We start from the raw sequence: 25,147 nt of genomic DNA, 5'->3' as shown, positions 1-25,147 counted from the left end.
GATTTTACATATGGCGTGGTAGCCGTACACTCTGATTGAACGAAACTGATAGTGGGCCTTTTGTGGGAGAGCATAGTATGTTAGTGTTTTAGCATATGCAAACTAAACCCAGTCATTTCAATTCAATGAAATTAAGCTAAAAATTTGCTATAAACTAAGCCTTATATTGTAGCTTCTTTATTACACACACATATGTGTATATATATATATATATATATATATATATAAAGCCTTATGTTTCTCAAGGATGAACTCTATATACAGATTCCCGGGTAAAAATTCTTAAAATTTGTATAATTTGTTATGCATGACCTTTGAAACAAAGTTTTGTAACTTTCTAGTCACTGATAAATAAGACAAAAATTATGTCTACGTAAAAAATAACAATACAAATTTGCAATAAAAAAAAAATTCATAAGATGTAAAGTGCTAAAGCATCAGAAATATAGATGTAGTATAAAATATGTACGTAATACCCAAAAAAAAAAAAGAAACATTCAAAGGTGTGATAAACTCTGCTAATTTGATTTTAGTTGTGTACAAAATATGAAGGCTTAAAATCCAAATTCACATTATTATGCACTCATTGAATAAAATTATGATCATGTCCAACTTTTACATTTGAAACATACAACCAAATCATCATTCCTAATATAATTAAGTGAAAAAAAAAGATAAGAAGTAGGTTTGAGAGGAAATATTTAAATTTGCTTAATGGGAGCATAAGACAGGCTAGGGGAAGAAAAGGGCCCATTGATCAAGCCCATAGCGACATAACGATAAGCTGCATCCGTTAGGTGGATACCATCCCAATTTGCATGAGTAGAAGGACTTGTACAAGTTGTGGATCCAGTATGACCACATCTTGCCGAATTGTTGAAATTGTACGGCCCACCTCCTCCACAACAAGCCACTAACCTATCCTCAGAAAATCCTGCAGAAGAATATCATTAAGTAACAAAAGTTCATGAATGATAGTATTCTGTTATCTGTCAGGAGAAGTACTCTCCATCGGAGCTGCAAACGAATAGAGTCGAATCAAATTTTGGCCTAATCGAATCGAATCTTGACTTAATTTTATTAAAGTTAAACTTGAGCTCGAGCTCGACTTGATTCGAACCGAGCTCGAGTTCGAAAAAAATAAAAAATAATTATTTTATTTTTAAAAAATAAATAAAATAATATTTTTTTAATAAATAATAAAATATTAAGGATATAAATGTAATTTTACTATTATATATATATATATATACTCGAGGCTCGCGAGCTAACGAGCTTAATATTTTGAGCTCGAGTTCGAGCTCGATTTCGACTCGAGTCGCTCACGAGCGGTTCGATTCGTTTGCAGCCCTACTTTCCATCCATAAATATAATGTAGACCTACTTTTATTTTTACACATATTAAGAAGTGTTAGTTAATATTTCATACGAGAGAAGACAGGGTTGGATGGTACAGAAAAAAGAGAATACAAGTGAGATGTTCGAAATTTAAAACCTTTCATTTACACTTAAAAAAAATTTTATGGGTATTTGCAGACATTGTTACATTGAAATTGAAGTAAATATAATATTTAAAATTGGAAGGGAGCCAAGTGAAATGGGAGGTTTATGAAATTATTCCAAAACAAAATCATTTATTGGTCATATTAGGGCTCATTTTGTTTATGTAACTAGTCTTATTTTTTCCTTTTTTTTGTTGCAGTGAATAGAAAAGTAATAAATCCGAAAAGGAAAAAGGAAATTAGATGAAATTTTTATGGCATTTTGTTTGCATGGCAAGCTTTTCATTACTGTGTTTCTTAAAAACTCTAAACATTTTTAATCTCATTTTTATCTTACAATTACATTTATAAACAAATGCAACTATAAATATTTCATAAAAACATACTTGCAATCAACACATCTATAAACGGAATAATGTCAAAAAAGCTCGAGTATTTTTTTTTCACTAACTTCTTTATAAGTTCAGAAGTAAAACTCACCATAATGCTTGGGTGAATGCACAAATCTCTTAGCTGCACCATAGTAATCGGCATAGATGATTTTGGCTTGAGGGTACTTCTGCCTTAGTTTCTCCAAGCCAAGTCTAAGTTGAGCATTGTGATACTTGGCAAAGGCATTATACACTTTCAAACACCCATGTTCGTCATATGCTGCTTTATTAGGGGTTTCAAACAGTGTCAAGTACACTGCTGAACATCCAATTGGGAAATTTCCTGGTACCACCAATTCTACGGCACCGTCGTCTATCAATGCCTAGGAGGAAATATAGACAAAAAGAAAAGAAAATAAAAAAGGATAAAGATACTCTTTTAAATCTCAGAACAAAAAAAGGAAAAAAGATTAATTGGATTTAATGGTGATAAAAAGAAAATCGAGACAGGAAATTTTAAGTACTAATATCTAAGCTCACACTTATGGTTGCAGCAATGGCTTCAACTACCACAGGGACCGTGGCTTTGACTTGTTTAATGGTTCCACCAATAAAAAATGGGTAATTATAGTCGTTTCCACCAATTTCACCCACTAGAAAGAGAGACCTCTTGAAAAAGTTTTTGCACTCTGTTGAACGAAAACAAAAGTTGGGCTGGAGAATTAGCAAAATGTACAAAAGTAAGTAGTAACTAGGAATTGATGAAAAAGGTTTACAGTTTACCTTGAGGAGTGGTGCAAAGGGTGGATTTCACCTTCTTGAACCAGCCAAGCTGAACACTCAACGAATCATTTGTCCATAAAATGGGTCCAAGCTTCTGGTGGTAGAAGAATTCAGGATCTAATGCTGTAGCCCCAGCAACAGCAAAATTCACCCCATGTTGGAAATTCCCATCTCTTGCAACCGCTAAGTACGGTTTTAGGTATGGTAATCCATATGCATCGGCTGTCATTTAGTTGATTATCAGCACAAAACATAGATATTAGTATTTCGTTGATCAAGCATGTTACCATATTCGAAAACAGAAAAAGCTGGACACCCATTTGACAAATCCTTTCGAGTAAACTGACTCCCAGGGTACTGAATCTTGGCCTCAATAGCATTAAAATTACACCAAAAAAAAAAAAAAAGAGATGGAGAAGTAATCCTTACCAAAAAAGTCGACTACTAGGCGGCCATCTGAGCAACGACCAGTTGCATGGCGAAAGAATGTTTCCCCATAAGGAAGTCTTTCAATGACTGGAAATGCAAGTGCACCCGTTCGAAGAAAGTTTCCAGTATCAGCAAGGGAGTCACCAAAGCTAAAGATTGAGTCATACCCTAAAGAATTTGCTGATACGGCCTTCAAAAGAACAACAACCATTAAGACAACGATTTTCATTGTGCGGATGGACGATGAGACCGTTGGGATAGACCTTGAGATACAGCAAAAGGCCCCAGTCGAGTCGAATTGAAGGAAAAATGATTCTTGTGAAGGCATTAAATAGAACGTGTTGAACCGTACGTTATGAGCTGTTGATTTGGTTGTGTGATGTCAAATAAATGGCCGATCTCTTTATTTTGCTCATTTATTTCTTGCTGTTTTGCTTAATGAGGCCGTCACATCTACAGTATTTCATTTAGGCAATTAGGATTTCGAAACAGACTCAGGTAGACAAGGGGTGATGTTTTAGTGCTTGACGCCTGGATAAAAAATACGTGCAAGTTCGTGGCTGGTAACTCTTTTCTTAAATCTTCAAAACATGAATCCGAAGGACGAAAATGATAGTAGTAAAAGTGTGATAGGTTGCAGTTTTAGAAGTGAAACACGACTCTTTTGTAATGTATTTTATAAATATTTGTCTAAAATTTTATTATAGTTTACCGTACATTTTTAGAAAAAAAAATGCTAGTGGTCATCTAAAACATTCAAAATATCCTTTATTTTTTTAAAAAAAAAAGTTTACCTTCTCTTTACCCAATACCAGCTAATCACCAGGCAGTCTCTACCACCTGTTACTAGTCTTTACCACCAACTACTAGTACAAACCACCTTCTCTTCGCCCCGACGTCCGCCCAGATAGGATCCTCTATCCATTATATCTATTTATTTTTTCTGTCCAATGCAAAATTACGTAGTTTCACTTATTAATATTACTGATGTGGTACATAACATTGAATGCATATTTAGGGGGTGTTTGGTGAATGTGTTTCAAATTCAATAATATCTTAATTGTACTCATAGTCTTCTACTTTGGGATTTCACGCCGCACAATTCAGATGAGATTAGACAAGCATTTGAGGACCAGATCCTTGAATTTATCATAGTTATAGTTACATGCAATCATGTTGATTCAGAAAGTAGGCCATCCATGCTAAAATTGAATATGAAATCCATTTACCAAACATCCTCTAAATATGTATTCAATATTATGTGCTACATTATCATTATTAATAAGTGAAACTACGTAGTTTTGCATTGAACAGAAAAAATAGACAAATATAAAGGACAGAGGATCCGTCTGACGCCCACCAATCACTGACAGTCTCTACCACCTATTACCAGTACTCACCTCCGCCACTGATGCCTTGTGTCATGTACTTTCTTTTTTGGCATTTTTTTTAAAATTTGTGAGTGTTTTAGACTTTTAGTGTGTCACCGTGGATGATGTTTTAAACAAATTTTGTTTTTCTAAATCATGCCAAAAAGAGGTCATTTGAATAGAGCCCCTTTTTTGAATATTTCAGCTCTGAGACTTTTTTTTTTTCTCTCAATGAATATTTCTTTAACCTGTCCATTTTCCCTCATCTTTTGGAGAATATTAGACTGTCAAACTAGTTGTTTGTTTAATTTGAGGACCAGGCAATTTCTTACTTTTTTATTTTCAAGTCATAATTTAATTAATTCTCATCTCGGCCATCGTCTTACTACTGCATACAGTTAAGACATCTCACAGTAATTCAGAGAATGGCGTATTTAATGGCCAAAAGAAGTTTAGTTCTCCATCATTTTTCATAATGATCAATTTGGTACCTCATGTTTTTCCCAAAATTAAATGTTTTCATCATCTCTTCTATCGTAATTAGTTTATGGTATTTGACAACATTCGCCACATGTAACGTGACATGCTCAAATTTCCGCTAGAAAAATTAGTCCAAGTTAGAAATATAAGAGACAAATCTAGTTTTTTCTTTGTTTGTCCTTTTCTTTTTTGGCAAAATTTTGTACAGTGGTAAAAATTTTGAGCTAGAGATGAATATGTAAGTTTTAGTCAAGTATCAGGGGACCAAATTGTTTAATACTAAAGCGCCCCGGGGGGGGGGGAACAAAAATGATAATTATCTAAATCTTTTAAACTCAATTTTTTTTTAAACAAAATTCACTAGTAAAAGTTGTTAACCACAACACAATTATATTGACCCGTTCTAATCTGCCCTTTAATAAGTAAATTTGGGTATGCAATAAGTTTTGAATGAATCTAAATAGGTGACCCAATTAAACTCATTTAATTGGTGAATAGTAGGTTGATTCGGCTCAGTTATTTATATCCATTTAAAAATAATTATACATGTAAACTTAATTTTTAGTGGGGGTTAAGTAGATAAATTGAAATTTTCTTTCACTTTAATAACAATACAATTTCATTATTTCTTGTTAAATAACATGTGAAAAATAAAAAAAAATACGTAAAATTTTAAGTAAGTCATAAATGGGTAATTGGCTATACCCTCACCCATTTATTAAATGTGCATAAATGAGTTGATCCATTTTGACTTATTTATCAAATGAATAAAAATGAATTAACTTAATTATATCTATTATTCAATTATGATTCACCTAGACTCGTCCGAATCATCAATTTTGACACCGCTACTCACTCGGGCCTTTTACAATTCATTCGCATAATGAACATTGACAAATTTCTTACTCGTACACGTGATTTTGGACGTATCAAACCCATTTCATGATTTTCGATTCTCATAAATCTAAAAATCTAAAATGCGTTATGGTTGTCATCATTTTCCAATACGAAACTCTATGTTGACTTACTCAACCTGAACGGGTACATGTTTAATGAAATTCCTACTCTTCTAGTTGACATTTATTAATATTCAATCTTCTAAGGCCATCCACAAAGTGATTTGTGGCATTAAATGACGGATTTCCGTTTTGCGTGAAGATTGATTTAAATCAACTCATGGAGTTGACATAAATTTGAGAAGCAATAGCATTATTAGTCATGCTGGGTTGGTGGGCTGCTGCACCAATTTCATTAACCAATACCAGAAAATGTTCAAAAAGAGAGGCTATTAAAGACATTGGCAAATTATTATTCTGAACCTGAGTAGACAAAAAAAAAAATCCTTATATTAAAAAAAAAGAGGAATTCCTAGAAATATGTCTTAAGCATAAATATTATATAGCTTCCCAATGTGTTTGAGTGAATGACTATTACAATAATTTTGTCAGAAAAAAAAACTCCAAATTTGAGCAATCAACCTAAGGAATGGATTAACCACTGAGGTCATCCCAGTGACCAGAGAGGATTTTTAGAATTTTTTTCATTCAAAATTCAAATCTTGTGCCTGACAATTAAGAGTTGGAAAAAAAAAACGTAGGAATTTGAAACTGATTTCCAGTTGGCATCATTATTTGTCTTCCATTGAAGACAACAAGTCACACAACAGAAGAGAGTCCAGAGACATGCTAAAGGCCTAAAGGACACAAGTTGTTATATGACTTAGTGAAGGCCCTTGAAACTCAAACACAACCCGAAAGAGCCCAAAAGACTAGGTAGATTTATTCAGGGGAAGAAAAAGAAGGAAGGTCGTTGCTTTATTTATGATCGTTTCAATTTTTGTGTTGATGGCAGTATAATATTTGGAAGTTGCTAGTATTGTTTTGGAAGAAAAAAAAAAAAAGAAAAAAAATGAGTAACGTAACAGATGAATGTGTTGATTTTTCACCACTATAGATTGTATTAAATATTCTACCTCATTTGACGTCCATGAAGTTACAAGAGGCAAAGAAGTTTTGGCTGCCTGCTAATGCTTTTATGTCACTTCCAAATAAAAGCTATAATAGTAGGATTCAACTAACTAAATCAACTCAAAGTAACATACACACAATACATTCAAAAAAAAATTTCATAAAATAATTTATACACACAATACATTCTTTGTATTTATACACTTTTCTAATTCATCTATAATTTTTCATAAAATCAACATCTAAACGAGTGTCACTAGACCTATGACAGTAATACAAGTTAGGATTTTGAGCACTTTAGTATATTTTTTGGTGCGAAATTTAGTATATTTTTGTTACAGATAAGATAAGAAAAGAAGGGACTGCCTCACGAGAAGCTAGTATGCAAGCCGGGGATCTAAATTGGTGGATGCAGGACTGCAAACTGTATTAATAGGAGGAGTTGAAGATGGTCCTTCAAGCAGCCCTCGGGCTATCCACCTGTAAGCAGCTTCTGTCAAGTGCAAACCATCCCAAGAAACATACAAAGACGGGTCATCACAACTAGTTGCTGGTTGGTAGCCACAAGGCACAGAGGAATTGTAGTTGTATGGGCCTCCAGCTCCACAGCAAGCCTTGAGAACTTCTCCTTTGAATCCTGTGCGACGACAATTTTCATCAGTTGATAAATTTAAAGCATGGATCAACTCAATGATAGAGCCAAGTTTAAACAAATAGAAGCTGAAGTCTTTGTTTTGGAAGACTTCCCAAGGCTTACAAAGTTAAATTTGTTGAAAGAACTGCAGTTTGATCCTCTCTATTTCTGTCCTTCCCGTTAGAATGGTTATATATAACTACCACAACCGTAAATAATCAAAATGACCGAAATCATAGGTCATAAAAAATGTAGTCCTGAGTTCAAATCTCGCTCCATACGAAATTTTCCTCCCATTATTAGTGTATTTATTTGTAGTGTTGCAAAGTTATAATTCCCCGTATGTGTGGGTTGGTTTATTGAGTATAATACCTATAATCAATAAAACCTATAATGTCAGCTACTATGGTTTCAAAAGAAATGTGACGCTTATTACCAACCTTAACCCAATGATTAGCAAGTTCATAATCGTTTTTTGCAAGTATATACATGTATGTGTGTGTGTGTGTGTAATGTGTAATGTGAATGAAGTTGAAAATTAGAGAAATACCATATTTGTTTGGAAAGCGATATAACCGCATCGCAGCGCTGTAGTAATCAGCATAGATAATGGTGGCGTGAGGGTTAAGTTCTCTAATGCGATTCATTTCTGATTGAAGAACTTGATTATGGTACTTTGCAAAATTGTTTAACCACTTAATGCAACCAGTATCCGTGTCGTAGTCTTGCTTCTTGGAACTTTGATAATAAGTCAGGTAGGATGCCGAGCATCCGATTGGAAAATTCCCTGGAACTACCAAAGTCACTGCTCCAAGCTCAATCAACTCCTGAAATCATTAAACAAGTGTTTATTATTGATCATGTTCGCAAGAAAAATATAAAGGAGTTTCTAATACAACATTATTCTCATTGAGATTCTAATGCAACAAATGCATGCTAATTACTCATGCACGCAAGGAAAAAGGTTATAGAGATTCCGATTTCGTATTCTTGTTTAAGATTAATTAGCCACATGCCCAGACCACTGTACTCAATGAGTTAAGTGCAGATCTTACTTGGATAGCTGAACTGATAGTTTGCACGACGAGAGGAACAAATGACTGAACCTCTTCTATGTTTCTTCCTTGAAGAAGTGCATAATTATAATCATTCCCACCAATCTCTCCCATTAGAACTAGCGAGCTTTGGAGAAAATCCTTGCAATCTGCTCATAGAAGCACATGATTGGACTGATACATGTTAAAATGAGAAGTTCTTCGAAAAAAATAAAAAGAGAGGTCAAAATACTTAAGAAGCAGAATTTGGGCTCGAACTTCTAATCATTATTTAAAAATGGCAATTTTAGAGCCATCAAATCCAATGTCAACATCTGCATGGATACTCTTTTTACTCATATTCTTCTTCAATTCAATTGTCCTTTCTACAACATGAACAATCCATGCTTTAAATGATGTGATTTAGAATTTGATGGTTGGAATTAAATTCGTGGGCACAAATTTCACAAATTTTTAATAAATGACAGAAGTTATCGCTGTTTTTACATGTCGTTATCTTAATGTCTACGTTATTAATTTAGTGTCTACGTTTTTGTGTTAGAGTCTACTTTGCATGGTGCAGTTGTCACTGATAAAAGCAGAAACCCTGAATCCTTTTGACAACATGAAGGTAGGCCTGAAACGTCTCTGAATGCACTAGCCTTTCATTATTGTTTCTTCTAGTAAAATTCCATTTTTAAGGAGCAGAAGATTCGTATTAGTACCAAATAAGTATTAAAAAATCGGGATAAGAGATAATTACTTACTAAACCGATTACTTAATTAATGGAGTATCAATAGTGAATAACTTGTGCAGTGGAGATTTTTCAAAGTCGCTATCCTAACCTAATGCTTTGAGATTATGCCTTTTGCATTCATCTTATTAAATGGCATATAAAATTTTGATGCTCACAAGTATTATAAAAAATGAGTCAATAAAGTGGGAAATATTTCCCTTAATGTCACGGCTATGTAGCGCATTACGACGGCTCACCTGCTCTGTTTTGAAACTCGGACCGGACCGGCCGGTCGAACCGGGAACCGGCCAAGTATCCGGTCCGAGTCATGGTAAAAAACCGGAAATTTAAAGCCCGGTCAAAAATCGGATTTGACCAGGTTTGACCCGAAAAAAATCGGTTTTTCCGGTTCAATGGGCATTTTTTTAAAAAAAAAACTCAATCTTTTCAATATTATGTTTTGGCCCCCTAAATTGTTAAAACTTATTAATATACCTCAAATATTTCATACTTTATAAATATTGTCCTAAAATTTGATGTTATTTTTCAATTAAATTCATAATTTTAATTCTAAACTTGTTAATATTTATTAAATAACATAAATTGCTACTTGATTGTTCTAATTTCTTTGTATTTTCTTGTTAAATATATTTGAAACATCAAATATATATGAATATACCTTTATTAATATTAACATATTATTAGATATTTTATATATAATATTTTAATTTTTAAATAATTTTTATTTATGACGTCATCCGGTTCGACCCCCGGTCGAACCCATTGACTCCTGACCCCTGACCTCGGCCGAGTCGATACCCGGTCCGGTTCTGAAAACATAGCTCACCTGTCCTCAAATATAAAAAAGATTTATTATTAATTGCTGACCTGTTCCGTAGTGGCGCGTTGGTCCACCCGAGTCCTTACTTTCACTTACCGCTGGCGGACAACCACCATAGGTTTGTTTATGACCACAAAATTTTGGGTGGATCTTTCGAATGTTTTATTTAGGGAAAATCGTTCAAAATACTATTCATATTTTACTAAATAAAATTTTTCATTCTTTATTTTTAAGATATTAATTTTAAATTTTTTAAAAATTTAAAATTAGCATAATTTAGTCCCAAACTTAAATTCTCGATCACTTTTTAGACTAAAATCACCATGTGACCTACATACAACCATTTTTTAATATACAAAAAGGCCAAATCCACTTTTTAGTAGAAAAAATGAATATAAATTAGATCAGATCTCTTTTTTTTTATGATAAAAATGAATATGGATTGGAATATTTCTTTAACTATAAATAGGATCTAATATTTTTGCCTCTAAAAAATGACCATATGCGGGTCACGTGATGGATTTAAGGTAAAACGTGGTCGAGATTTAGATTGAAACCAAATTTTATCAATTTGATTTTCTCAAAATTACCATTTTAAACGTGAATGGCGAGAAAACTCATTTGGTGAAATGTGATGGGCATTTAAAATGATTTTTCCTTTTGTTTACGAAGACAGTTCATTGCAATGTTAAAGAGCATACTAAATTATAAATGAACAAATTACCTAATTACTCACTAAACTTTTGGAATGATGTAGCTTTGATCACTCAACTTTTATGAGTATGAAATTACCCACTCAACTTCCAAACATATATATTTTTGACCATTCCGTCTGTTTTCACCAATCTCTCTTTTTGGACCAAAGAATCTATTTCTCAATCTTGAATCACTATTTATGTCTTATTTAGAAGATAAACAGGAGATAAATTACGGGACATGAATTACCAAATGAGATGGTGGACGAATCACGTGGCAAATGTAAAAGAATCTAGTTAATGTGATGTCTTAGACCATTTAAGAATTTCTTTCCCACATTACCGCTGCAATAATAATGATGATAGCAGTAATAACAAAATGGAATACAAGATGCGAAAGCACGCATCTACTTGCCTGATTTCTTGCAAAAAGACTGCAACATATCTTTGAACCAACCCAACTCAGTTGCCAAAGACGCATTGGTCGCAGGATTATCAATTCCTCTTTCCCGGAAAAATGAGCCATCGAGTGCTGTAGCTCCTACTACTGCAAAATTCACGCCTTCGAGAAAATCTAAACTTCCACTTGTATCTTTTCTGGCAAGATACGGAGGTAATAAAGGAAGCCCAAGACTCTCAGCTACCAAGCAAAATTTTCAATCCATTAGAAACTAATAGATCATCAGACAAAGCAATGACTATCTATCTGATTAAACTGTTGCTTCATAATCATAACTGAAAAAACTGCTTAAAAAAAGTAGAAGTGCAAATGTGACCGTGAGAATCAAACTTTTTTTTTTTTTTTTTCAGGTAAGAAGTGAACACTTATTCTAACACCATCAGATAAAGTAGTCCATGTAATGCCTGTTGAATTTTTGCATACCAATGAAATCGACGACGAGACGGCCATCGGAACAACGACCTGTAGGATGTTGAAAGTAGGTTTCTCCGTAAGGTGGCAGGGACAAGTGAGGAGTATCGGACGATGAGGAGGGGCTGTCTAGGTGGAATAAGTTGCCTGTATCAGCGAGGGAGTCACCAAAACTGATTATGGATTTGTAGCATATTCCGGCTGATGCACTTACTGTAATTGATGAGTTTAAGAAAGTAAGTATGATTATTGTGAATGCAGTTGTTAATGGTGCGAGAGAAGTTGAAGCCATATTTTGCTACTGTAAAGGTTAAAGAAGTTGGAAGATCTTGGAATTGGTACTTTCCTTCAAGCAAGGAAGACCTGCGATTTTAAAAGGTTTCTTGGACCCTCATCCAAATTTTATAAATAAATGGTTAGAGGACGTCACCGATCATATCTTCACATTATCCACCTAATATATATATTATCCACCTAATATACATTATCCACCTAATATATATATATATATTGTAATGTTAAGCATAATTTTAATTACATACAATTTTATATTATTAGATGGCGCGATAATTTTTGCAAATACCCAATCACAACTGTAGATGCTTTTAAAATTTTTTTCTTGTAAAACTGAATAAATTGAGGTACTTATAACAAATGTTTACTTATAACCATTAGAGGAGAGCTATCCTGTATTGTCATTACAATAATTATTAGGTAGTGGAATATTATAATTTGTCAGATAAACAAAACTTCTTTGAGTAGGTCAAGTTTATGGGTGCACTAGGATTCAATAAATTACTATGCTTAGTTGTCAAACAATATAATCAAATGTTGTTCAATCAAATTTTGTTCTTTAAGCATCAAATACGCACCATGTCATGCGAATTGCAAGAGGACGTCAAGTCACTACCAACCATGACATATGTACATTTTTTTTTTTGCTATCTAAGGGGTGTCCATTAGGCACTCGTTAAAATATATTTCAGATGTTATAATTTTAAAAATATAAGATTAATCAGAGAAAATAAATAAATACAAAGAAAAGTAAATAAGATTAAATAGAGAAAATATATAAATACAAGAGAGGTTAATAATTGTAGTACATTATATGCGTGGTAGATCAGATGAATTTTAGGTATGTTAATGAATGCCCAATGGGTACCCATTAGATAAACCACTTTTTCGGGTTTTGTTGGGCACCAATTAACATATATAAAATTCACCTAACCTATCATGTATATATGCATACTAACAATTACTATTTTCTCCTGAATTTATATACTTTTTGTATTTAATTTTACCTATCCTCTATTGTATTTATTTAGTTTTTAAACTAATCTTACATTTCTAAAAATATGACACCTGAAATATATTTTGACGAGTGTTCAGTGAGTACCCGTTGGACAGACTTTTTTTTTTTTAATGTGCGGCAAGAGATATTATAGGCTCTGCTGATGAAGTGCTATTGGAAGTAAAAGATTATCCCTTCAACTTGTATAGATTGTATAGAAATAAAAAAAAAAAAACATTAACCCTTAAAAAAAAAGATTATCCCTTTAACTAGTATAGGTTGTATGGCAAGTTTTTGGTTACTGCTATGTAGCATACTGTGCTACTGAGGAGGGGGAGGACAAAGCCACAAATAGTGACCGGTGAAAGGCAATGATTCAACCTTGACCTTCCACCTCCGCTAAAACTTAAAGATGTCTTGATCATTAACAGCCCGATGGGCTGTTGACACCTCAATTTATCCTTTCAATTTGTAGAATCTGTTCCAAACCGATTGGTGACAACTATAAGCATTGAAAATGCATTTACCGTTTGTACAGTGCTAAATTAAAAGTAATCCATCACAGTTTCGAATAGTGATGAAGCCAGGAATATATAAAAGGGGACGACTGATGACTGTTGATACAAATACTTTTTAAGTCTTAAAAAGAGTAAACATCGAATTTTTTCATAGAGAAAAAGTAAAAGAAGAGAGCCAATATATAGTCTTAAATCAAAATTTTAGGGGAGGCAAGAAAGGATTTCTTAGAAAAAAAAATTGAAATTTTCCATAAGAATTAAAATAAATTTTTATTATTCAGGGGAGCGGGGCCGTTGGCCCCTGTTGCCTCGACTCTTGAGATTTACTACAATCTGACAGCAATTCATGCATCCCTTAGAAAAAAGGCCATTGTCCCCCGGCAAAAGAAATATTTTTTTTTTTTTGAGGAATTCCCTGGCAATTGGTACATCAACAAAACTTTTTTGAGCAGCTAAAGTTTATAGGTGCAATTTCGTTATACGATCATGCGTTGTTGTCAAACGGTCAAATGTCTTTTATGCTCACCAGAAGGCCACGCATTGAATTGACTCTCCTTAGTAAAATCACTCTTAAGTGGGGTGTTCACACTTCGCAATTGAGATCACACACTTAGTAAAATCACACTTAAAATAACCGCCGTCCAATTGAGATCAAGAGTAGGATATTGGTAAAATGGAATTCTAGAAAATTGATTACATCTCAATCATAAAATTTGGTAAAACAGTTTGGGGATGAATGTTGAAATTCGATTCCGAATTCTCGATTATCGACTGAATTATCGAATTTCATATTATAATTAAATATTTTATATATTTTATTGCCTATTTATATATCATATTACATATTAACTTATTAGTCAACAGTGTTATAAGTTATAATTTATACTTATAAACAAATACGTGACCTTAAAAGCATATTAATTAACATATTAAAAACTTTATGTATTATTAATTACATATTAAATATACTTCACTAATCTATATTAAAAAAATCAATCTAAAACTTTGGATATTTTACTGAAATACCGATCTAATTGCCAAATAAAATTTTGGACGGTAATTGGATGTTGACCCTATTGCAAAAAAATCAAAAAAATTTTTTTTTTTTTACTAAATTACCAATTATCAGTCGATGAACACTCCTACTCTTAAGTTGAAGGAAATTTGTTAGTTACTTAAATATCGTTAATAATTATCACTAATTGCTTAAAGCACTTGAACCGGGGGGTACTAGGGCGGCTATCTAAGGAGTTTAGAGATTGTCTTTTGTACCAGTGGAAATTTTTTTAATTTTCAATTACACCCTTATCAAAATCAGAATTCGTCCTTTCTGAAACTTAAGAAAAGCTATCAAGTTTTCCCTGCTGCTCGTGTAAAATTCCTGCATCAGTCTTTTTAATACGCTTGACGCCAACATCCTTTTTAACGTAATATGCATAAATTTCTCTCAGATTCATTAGACCGTGTATTAAAGCCAGAGAAGTTCATGCGTATAATGAACACTATAAATCTTTTAGTGCAACTAGTGTTTTTGACGGAGGTTGGTACTTAGGTGTAATCTCGATTAGATTAATCTTGTTTCAAAATGAAGTCAGTTAACTTGTGGTATTAAGCTATTATTTAATTAGAAAATTACACAGTAAAAGCAATCCTGTGAAATAGAATCAAATCGAGAGCGGTGACAGAATGATGTTCTGTCGAAGTGTTATGTGGCCATAGAAAAAATACAATTTAGTCTTTAATTTATCGGGTGTGAACCAAATTGGCCCTCCATGTTTCTGCTAAAAGAAATATGGTCATTAAAAATTTTCCTTTTAGTCAAATTCATCTCTAATGTTTTGCCTAGACAAGTATTTTTTCCATGATCTTATCTAAAAAATTACAAAAATTCATAAAAATATAATAGTACATAAAAATTTGAAAAGATTATTAAAAATCTGTAGAGTGAAAATAAAAAATCAGTAACTATGAAAATTTATAAAAACGTAATACAAGTATAAAGTATTCAATTTTGAGCAAATGAGCATGTGCTCAACTTACTATCTTTTATACTTTAGATAGCTATAAACATAATGTTGAAAAGTTGGTTGTAAAGTTTATACATGGATCACTATCCCCTTTTTTTTTTTTTACTATCCCATCCCTCCCCCACACTCTTTCTACTCGCAAATGTCAGATTTAAGATTTGAATCTGAATCTGACAATGCAGAGAACCTTAAAAACCCTTCCCTTACCCGCCATTGAACCGACCCCCCCAATGGTTCACTATCTATTTATTAAACATATATCGCAAATACAGAAAATTTAAGAATAGAAGTTGCAAGTAATTTAGAGCCATCCCTAATAATTTTTTCCTTTAGAACTCAAGCCGAAGACCTGAAGCTCGTGGATGCAGGAGGACAGAATCTATTAATACGAAGGGCAGAATATGGTCCTTGAAGTAACCCTCGGGCTATGAATCTGTAAGCAGCTTCTGTTAAGTGCAAACCATCCCAAGCAACATATAAAGACGGGTCATCACAACTGGTTGCTGGTGCGTAGCCACATGGCGCAGAGGCATTATAGTTGTATGGGCCTCCAGCTCCACAGCAAGCCTTCAGAGCCCCAGCTTTGAATCCTGTCCAATAACATTTGATCTGTTAATTGCCTTGTTCTTGATTATTTTAGATTTTGCAAAATTAGATTATCGAAAGTGATTATAGAAAACAATTAGAATCAGCAAAAAGTTGTTTTTTTTTTCTCTTAACTTTTTTGTTATTAACAAATACATAATCTAAACAGAAAAGCAAATGCGAACATCACAAAAACTGATTATCCAAAATCAGAATCTGTAATCAATTGAAAACAAGCCCTACATGTGAGCTAATTATTGATTATTATTGCAAAGGGATGATTTTTGAAAAAAAAAAAATGTTCAACAAAATTTAGAGCGGATTGTAAACGAAGGTCGAAACTAAAAAGTTACTAAAATCTTTCTTTAAATTTTGTTAAAAAAATTGCTGTTCGATCCTCTATAGTTTTGTCCATCCCGCTAGAATAAATTAATTGTGTGTATACGTTACTTCTCAATTGTAATTAATCAAACTCACAGGATATTAAAGCTGTCGTTGAGCTCAAATATCATTTCGAAAGAAATCTGGTGGGTTTTAGCTTCTTGTCCCATCATCATTATGTACAAAGAGAAATAGTGATAATAATAAAGTCAAGGAAGAATGCAAATGAACTTGAAAAATCACAGAAATACGTACCGTATTTTTGTGGGGAGCGGTATAAGGTCATTGCAGCGTTGTAGTAATCAGCATAGACAATCAGGGCATGAGGATTGAGTTCTCTAATGCGATTAATTTCTGTCAGCAGAAGTTTATTGTGGTACTTTGCAAACTCGTTTAACCACTTAATGCAACCGGTTTCCATGTCGTAATCATGCTTGTTGGAACTCTGAAAATAAGTTAGGTAAGATGACGAACATCCGATTGGTAGGTTCCCTGGAACCACCAAAGTGTCAGCTCCAAGCTCAATCAACTCCTGAATTATTGCAAAACAAGGTGTGTTGATTATTCATGTTCTCATAAAAAGCATTAAAGAAAAGAAATTCTAATTAATCTTCTTCGTTAAGATTAAGTCACATCGATGTACTAAAAGAAATTAGCGCAAATCTTACTTGGATGGCTGAACTGATAGTCTGCACAACTAGAGGAACAAATGATTCAACCTCTTTAATCTTTAGTCCTTGAAAAAGTGCATGATTATAATCATTCCCACCAATCTCTCCCATTACAACAAGTGAGCTCTCAAGTAATTCCTTGCAATCTGTTCATGAAGTAGTGGATGATTAGATTTAGGGATCGCCCGCGCCACCCCCGCCCCATTGCGACCCCTAAATAGATTAGGATCATAAATGTCAGAAACTTGTGAGAAGCATATTCCACGGTCGAACTCCTTATAATCATATGAAAAATTGAAATCTTGGAGCCATCAAATGGTAATGTCAACACTTGTAATGATATTCTACTTTATGAATATTCTCCTTGACTCAATTGTCCTTTCTCAAATCTGGACTGGCAGCTTCAATTGACAGCAAGAAGTTTTGCCATCATCTACTTTAGGACCATTGGAATGAATCTGATGACTTTGAGGCCCCATTCCGATCGAGGGTGCAGAAAATGAGCATGGGCTGGTTGAAATAAGTTTTGCATGTCATAACTGAAAAAACTCCTCGTCTACTTCAAAAGTGTTACTAAGATTTGTGCCAAACACGAAGAAATTAACCGTACTTTTTTATCTTTTGGCTTGTTCCGTCAGAACTCACAAGTCAAGTTTAATTCAAATTAATTATTTTGACTAATTGTTTTTACGTAAATGATAAGAAGTCTTTGATATAATTGATGGTGAAGCTGGTAATAAAGCCTTAATTTTCTAATCACTCAAGCTGACTAATGACTAAATGAAAGAGAAAACCTAATTTCAATACCAAACGAAAAAGAAAATTCGACTCAAGTGCTAGCCTGCCGCCCATGACCATTTACTGATAGCGAGTGACCTCTTTGTAAAAAGGCCTTTCTGTCAATAAATTGAACTGTTACCAAAACCAAAAAAGAAAAATTTTCCGTGTAAATCAACTTAGTATTCGAAACATTTTTGCCCCTATCATGTCTCATTTAGCAACCATGAATATTCAATTTTCAGGGAGCAGGCGTTCCAAATTCATATAATATCTTATTCTTTAAAAGTCAAGTTGAGTTAAGCTTCATTATAGTGCAGTGCATGTATGAGGATGAAATAGGCATTACGGAAAAATCAAAGCAATGATCAAATGCTGACCCAATTACTTAGAACTTAGTCAAGTATCCATGTTATAAATAGTACTCCGTGATAACTTGTGTGGGTGGAAAATTTACAAAGTTGCTATCGTAACCTACTACTTTGACATTAAAGTCTTTTCCATTCATCTTATCAAATGGCATAAAAGTTTAAATAAATCTTATATATATTAACAGTGTATATATTATTACAGTTGACTATATGACTCATTTATAAATTTTAAAATTTAAATTTAAATTTAAATTATGTGTCATATATTTATACACTATCAGTATATAGAAGATTAATTTTAAAACTTTCCATGATCAGAAATATTTTAAGAGCATAAGTTTTGGCATTTCTAAACAGTGAATCGCTGATGTGGCAAATATTTCTTTTAAAGTATGGTGGACAGCTTGCATATTCTGGTCTGAGTCTTACATGTTGGACTGATTATGAGTCTTTACATTCACCTACCGCTAACGGACAACCACCATGGTTGCGTTGGTTTATGACAATAATTAGCTCCTTTGATTAAGAGCACAAGAAACTATAAATTGATTGAACAACAATATAAAAATTCAGCCAATTTGATTTCTTCATAGATAGAAGGGATAATTTCACAAACCTTTATTGATGTTTTAAATAATTGCAAAAAAAAAATCCCCTCAAGTTATAAAAATTACATATATCTCCCTTACTTTTACTATTTATGTAACAATGTAGGTCCAATAAACTAGATTTTCTCTCAAAATCCTAAATTATCCTTTCCTACAAAACTAAAAAAGAAAAATATATTATACTCAATTACTTCTTTCCACACTGTGCATAAATCCACTATCCTAATCTCTAACAATCACTCAAGTATAAACTCCAATTCCAAATTCAAGTAGATGTCAAAAAGATCCCACATTATATATATAGCATCAATACTTACCATGCAAAATAAAAAACACATACACATATGCCTACACCTACCTCTCCCCATTTTCAGCTAATTTTATATTCCAAAATTAAATTTCAACGCCCCAACACCTTTCCAATACAAACTAATCTAACCTAGAACCACCATTGTAATGCTCTCATATCTTTAAAAATATTAACATTTAAGAAATATAGAATAAATTCTACCTCTACAACAAAATCATAAGCAACAATTACTAATCAAATGAAAGAAATTCTTATGCAAGTTATTGACATTTTACAAAAATTTTTCTTGATAACAGAATTCCATACCTTTCATCATTCTTCCTATTTCAATCATTAATTTCATTATTTTTTCTCTATCACCACGAGTCTGTTCATTTCATTCGAGTTTGACACATAATATGCTCCCTTTGTTGATATTACAATTTCAATTTGCTAATATCCATAAAACTAAAAACAACAAAAAGAGGGTATAACAATATAACATCTAGGGAAGAGAGGAGCGAAAATAGACACGAGGTAGAAATAGGATTTTTTTGAGTTTTATAAATATATTACCTTAAATTGTGAATTGTCTACCAAGTGGAGAGTATTATAGGTACTTTACTATGTTAAAGAAGGTAAGTGTAGTTACTTAAATCTGAGAGGAGTCGAGTGAAATTGTCAAAAACCTCAAACGAGGTTTCTAAAATTATCCCTAGATAGAATGGTCAGAAACCAACAGCATCCTAGCAATTAGGATTCTAATCTAGGGTTATCCAAGTTCAATAATTTTAATTAACAAGAAGGTCCGGATTTAATGGCTAAATTTAAGGTTTCAGGAATTAGATGTTTTGGGTTCTAATTTATCTAATTCCTATTCTCTTTCTCCGCTTCTTAAATCCTACCTCTTTCCGATTGAAATTTTTTTAAAAAAGTTCAGCAACTTCATTTATCAGGGGAAATTGTTTAAAACATCATTCATATTTTGTTAGATGAATTTTTTCAACCTTCACTTTTAAAAGGGTTAATCACAATTAATTCCCTTAAAATACATCCTATTTCTCACTTTATCCTCTAACCTTTTATTTGTCTCACTTTATACCTTATTGGACAAAATTATCCCTTTATCATTCTAATTTTTTTTAAAATTTTTTCTCTCTTTTGTTATTTTTGTTTCTCTTTTATCCTTCCTCAATTTTCTTTGTCTTTTTCTTCTTTGTTTATTTCTTCCTTTTTCCTAGAAGAAACATCATCTAAGTGATTGAAGCTAAAAATAAGAAATCCCAAAGATTTATATTTTTCCTCAAATGATCATAAAATATTCAAACCCTTTCCCCAAAATACCATATTCAACCTTTCAGTTCTTTTTCTTTCCCCTTCCTGTCCCATTTCTCAGTTCATTCTCAAGAAATCATCATAAGATGAATTTGTAATCTGATTAACAATCATTAGTTGTAATTTGTAATACATGGCATCGTATATAGATTGAAATTAGCTTTTGATACTTTTGAAAGCTTCATCCAGAAATCCAATTACAAACTTTAGATAAAATGTTCTGTTGAGATGAAGTTTTCTGTTTAGAAGGATGGAAGAGAGAAGAAAGAATAAAGAGGAAAAGAAATAAAGGAGGGGAAAAATAGGAAAAGATAAAAGATAAATGAAAAGTCAAACTAATGAAAGGGTAATTTTGTCATGTAGATGGTTAAGTGACAAAATTTAAAGCTTAAGGGGTGAAGCGAGAAATGAGATATACCTTAAAAGGATTAATTGTAATTGACCCCTTTTAAAATGATAATTTTACGTGTTTTACAAAATTAAATAGGTAAAGTTTGATCCCAACCTAAATTTTCGATCATTTTTTTCCTTGAATCAATCACGTGATCCACACATGTTCATCTTTTTTGGGACAAAAAGTTAAATCCCATTTATAATTAAATAAATGATTCTATTCATATTTATTTTTGCCATTAGAAAAGTAAGATCTGATCCGAACTATATTTTTTTTTCCTAAAAAAGTAAGATCTGATCCAATCTATATTTATTTTTACCATTAAAATGGTGGTATCAACATTTTTGACATAAAAAATAACTGTATGTTGATCACATGGTAATTTCAAACTAAAAAGTATTCAAAAAATTAGGTTGATACCAAATTTTGCTAATTTAGATTTGCAAGGGATGTTAAGTTAACATTTTAACAAGTGAAAGATGAAAAAATTAATTTGATAAAATGTAAGAGATGTTTTGAATGTTTTTCCCCAATTATTATAACTTGTAAGTGTATATGGATTGTACTAGGAATGCTCCAGAATAACTTGTAACCATCAGTAGAATAATACCAAGCATTCTACTATCCACTTATCTTCGAAACACCATTCGGTACAAACAAGTGGTGTACAAGTTCTCCAGAATTTTTGGATTTCTATGCTGTAAGATTTTTTCCATTACAATCTTTTTAGACGGATTGTTTTTTGTCTGTAATGAAACGGATGATAATATATACGTCTTGACTTTTTCAAAAACACAATTAGCAACAGAATAAACTGAATCTGCCTCGAGAAAGATCCTTTTTTTTTTTTTTTTGGAGAATGAGTACTAGATAGAGTTGAACGTCATTTCTAGTTCAAAATAGTGAAAATTTCGTTCTACGGAAGTTAACTAATTAGCAGGGTAGAAACTCAATCAACTAAAAAAGTCTTGATTCGTGAATGTAAAAAAATACATAAAGAAATAAAATTGTAAAAAAATAAAATAAATATAAAAAAATACACATATAATAGGAAAAAGAGAGCAACTAAAGTACATAAAGAATAAAACAGAAAGAGCAGGTGCAGTTTCAACCTTGGGTTAATTTTACTTTCCACCCTTTAACTATGTCTAAATTTTTATTTTAGTCCTTAAGTTTTTTTTTTAAGGATTTTAGTCCTTAAGTTTAAAAAAAAAGATACTTTAAATTCTAAAATATAAAATTTATTTCAGTTTAATCTGTAAAGTATAAAATGTGTCCCTCATTAGCCCCAAATATATAAAGTTTGCTCCACTTTAATCCCTAAAATATACAATTAGTATCATCTAAGTATAAAATCTATCTCACTTACGTTAATCATTTTACTTAAGTTGGAGAAATTTTATATTTTAAGAACCAAAGTGTCCCATTCAAAAGTTTATCAGATCAAAATAGAAATTCGAGAATAATTTAAGGACACAAAGTGGAATTAACCCTTCAACTTTCAGTGCGCGTAAGCATGACCACTACTTACCAGATGACTCTTTGCAAAAAGAAGCCAACATCTCTTTGAACCACCCCAATTGAGTTCCCAAAGACACATTCGTGAAAGGATTATGAATTCCTCTTTCCCTGAAAACTGAATCGTCTATCGCTGTAGCTCCTATTACTGCAAAATTCGAGCATTTAATAAAATCTGACCTTCCCCTTATGTCTTTTCCGGCAAAATATGGCCGTATCAGTGGAAACCCGAGACTCTCAGCTACAGTAAGAAATTTTCAATACATTAATACCTATACAAAACAAAGAAATGGCTAACCAGCCAATAGAACAACAATTTAGCAGTCATATTTGATAATTTTTCTAAGAGAAGTAGGAATCGAACGCTTGCCTTGGCACGAAAAGAATAAATTAATGTGTGCATGCACATGCGTATGTATATATGTGTGTGTGTGCGGTGATTTAGTCTTTTGACCTACCAATGAAGTCGATGACAAGACGACCATCGGAGCAACGACCAGTAGGGTGGTGAAAGAAGGTTTCACCATAAGGTGGTAGGAAAAAGTGTGGAGGAGTATTGGAGGAGGAGGAGGAGAGGCGGTCCAGGCGGAGTAAGTTGCCAGTGTCAGCAAGGGAATCACCAAAACTGATGATGGATTTGTAGCATGTTCCAGCTGATGATGCTCTTGCTGTAATTGATGGATTTAGGCAGGTAAGTATGATTGTTGTGAACACAGATGTTAGTAATGGGATAGAAGATGAGGCCATAATCTAGTGCCAAATGGCAATAATGGTAAAGGTTTAAGAACTTAAAAAGAATCTGCAATAAAGTTTGCTAGATGCTGAATGCTTCTTATTTAAAAAAGTGGTGTCCTTTTTATGCTGATTGATTGAACCACTCCACTCCACTAACTTGTTGCAACTGTGAGAGAACGTCACCACCAAGCAAGGGCTTGTTGGCCTCACGTCACCACCAAGCAAGAGATTGTTGACACGGGACTAATAAAGACTAGTATTCTTCGGAGTATGACAATAACTATACGATTTGACATCTAATTGTCTTTTTTTTTTGGGTTAAATTTCACTTGAAACCCATCAACTATAAACACACATCTATTTTTAGTCCTTAAACTTCAATGTTGGGTACTTTGTCTGCTAAAATATAAAATCAATCTCGCTCTAGTCCTTTAATTTCAATTTTGGACACTTTACTCCCAAAATTCATCCCACTTTAGTATTTAAATTTTGAGTACCATACTTGCCTACTAGATTTCATAGGATGTATTTGAAAATTTCGTAGGATGTATTTTATACTTTAGGGGATAACATATCCAAAGTTAAAGTTTAAGGATTAAAATAGGATGAATTTCATATTTTTAAGGCATAAAGTATCCCAAATGAAAGTCTAGGAATTAATGTGAGAGTGTTTCCATAGTTTAAGAACGTAATGTGAAATTTAGCCCTTTTCTCTTGGGAAAAAAGATCCTCCAACCTTTCTATACGCACAAGTCATGGATATGCCGTACGTGTGTTTACATAAACGTCTATTTTGTGTTTTTAGATGCATGCATGCGTCAATAATGAATAAATTCCAAAATTTCAAGCTTTAAAGTTTTGCTATAGAGAAAGAAAAGATTATCCCTATCAAAATTAAAAAGAGTTATGGAAAATTGAGTAGTTTCAATTTAACCTCTAAAAATTGTTACTATCTCAAATAAGCCCCCATAAATCATTTGCCACAATTTATGCCTTTGACTATTAAAATATGTTTAAAAAACGTATTTAAAAAAAAAAAGACTTTTAAAGTACGTTGTAATCCAACCTCTCTTGATAACACTATAATCTAACATACGTATAAGGACTCTTCATGGTGTTTTTTTTTCCAATCATACGAAGACTTAAAATTGTGCGACGGAAAGATGAAGCCTACATGTGCAAAAAGAAAAGGAAGAAAGAAAATAAAAAGATTCTATTCTCTAGAAGAAATATTATCTAACTCCCCAATCCAATTGGTGATAACTAAAAGCTTTGAAAATGTTCAAGGGCTTAATTGAGATCATTGTTAACTTTGATGGGCTAAATTGATTTTTTTGATAGTTTTAGAAAAATTATTATTATTATTATTATTATTTTGTATAAGGACCAGGCATCATAGATATAGGTAACGTGGAAAATAGCGGATTGTAAGAGGGTGAGATTTATTAGATGGCACTAATTCGCTGACTTGCACTATTATATTTTGGATTATTACGATTAAATTTGTACAATATGGTATGCATATTTCAATTAGTGTTTTGGCATATTGAACAGGTAAAGAATGAGATAATAATAAGCTAGATATATTTACATATAATATCAAACTAGAAATGAGCATGTTCATTACAAGTATATTGGACACCAATTATGACCTTGGATTATTTATTTGTGCACAAAGACTGTAAAAATTTGGCTTGGCCTCAAGCCAAATTATGACCAATTATGAGTATGTGCATTGCAAGTGTACTGGACAGCAATTATGGCCTTGGATTATTTACGCTCTCTACTTATCCGTTTTCTCTTTACTCTCAACCTTTTCTCTACCATTTTTCCTCCATACGGTAAAAAATCTTGATCTCAAATCAAGGTCTCCCTTCCACTTCCTCTGTTGACAGGTCGTCAGCCTGTGCAATAATAAAACCTGCTCAAACTA

The 25,147-nt window shown here is 32.6% G+C and overlaps 3 protein-coding genes across 3 annotated transcripts; all 3 read right to left on the bottom strand.

The window, feature by feature from the left end:
- Positions 1-547: 547 nt before the first annotated feature.
- On the bottom strand, positions 548-3,373 carry LOC113761115 (GDSL esterase/lipase At5g45910-like). The gene is made up of 5 exons (XM_027303960.1): positions 3,086-3,373; positions 2,657-2,878; positions 2,414-2,562; positions 1,983-2,256; positions 548-934 (listed from the first exon to the last, which is right to left on the bottom strand). Exons 1-5 carry the CDS (start codon positions 3,312-3,314, stop codon positions 702-704), a joined length of 1,107 nt encoding a protein of 368 aa, XP_027159761.1. The 5' UTR covers positions 3,315-3,373; the 3' UTR covers positions 548-701.
- Positions 3,374-7,279: 3,906 nt separating this feature from the next.
- On the bottom strand, positions 7,280-12,006 carry LOC113757084 (GDSL esterase/lipase At1g28580-like). The gene is made up of 5 exons (XM_027300490.1): positions 11,727-12,006; positions 11,259-11,483; positions 8,592-8,743; positions 8,087-8,363; positions 7,280-7,539 (listed from the first exon to the last, which is right to left on the bottom strand). Exons 1-5 carry the CDS (start codon positions 12,004-12,006, stop codon positions 7,280-7,282), a joined length of 1,194 nt encoding a protein of 397 aa, XP_027156291.1.
- Positions 12,007-15,531: 3,525 nt separating this feature from the next.
- LOC113761553 (GDSL esterase/lipase At1g28580-like) lies at positions 15,532-23,302 on the bottom strand. Its single transcript, XM_027304600.1, has 5 exons — positions 22,938-23,302; positions 22,493-22,720; positions 17,185-17,333; positions 16,772-17,048; positions 15,532-16,140 (listed from the first exon to the last, which is right to left on the bottom strand). The coding sequence occupies exons 1-5, from the start codon at positions 23,224-23,226 to the stop codon at positions 15,887-15,889; spliced, it is 1,197 nt and encodes a 398-aa protein (XP_027160401.1). The 5' UTR covers positions 23,227-23,302; the 3' UTR covers positions 15,532-15,886.
- Between the last annotated feature and the right edge of the window lie 1,845 nt (positions 23,303-25,147).

Source organism: Coffea eugenioides, chromosome 2 (genome assembly GCF_003713205.1).
Source record: "Coffea eugenioides isolate CCC68of chromosome 2, Ceug_1.0, whole genome shotgun sequence".
NCBI lineage: Eukaryota > Viridiplantae > Streptophyta > Magnoliopsida > Gentianales > Rubiaceae > Coffea > Coffea eugenioides.
Note: the sequence above shows the minus strand (reverse complement) of the source record. Positions and strands in the feature narration are given on the sequence as shown.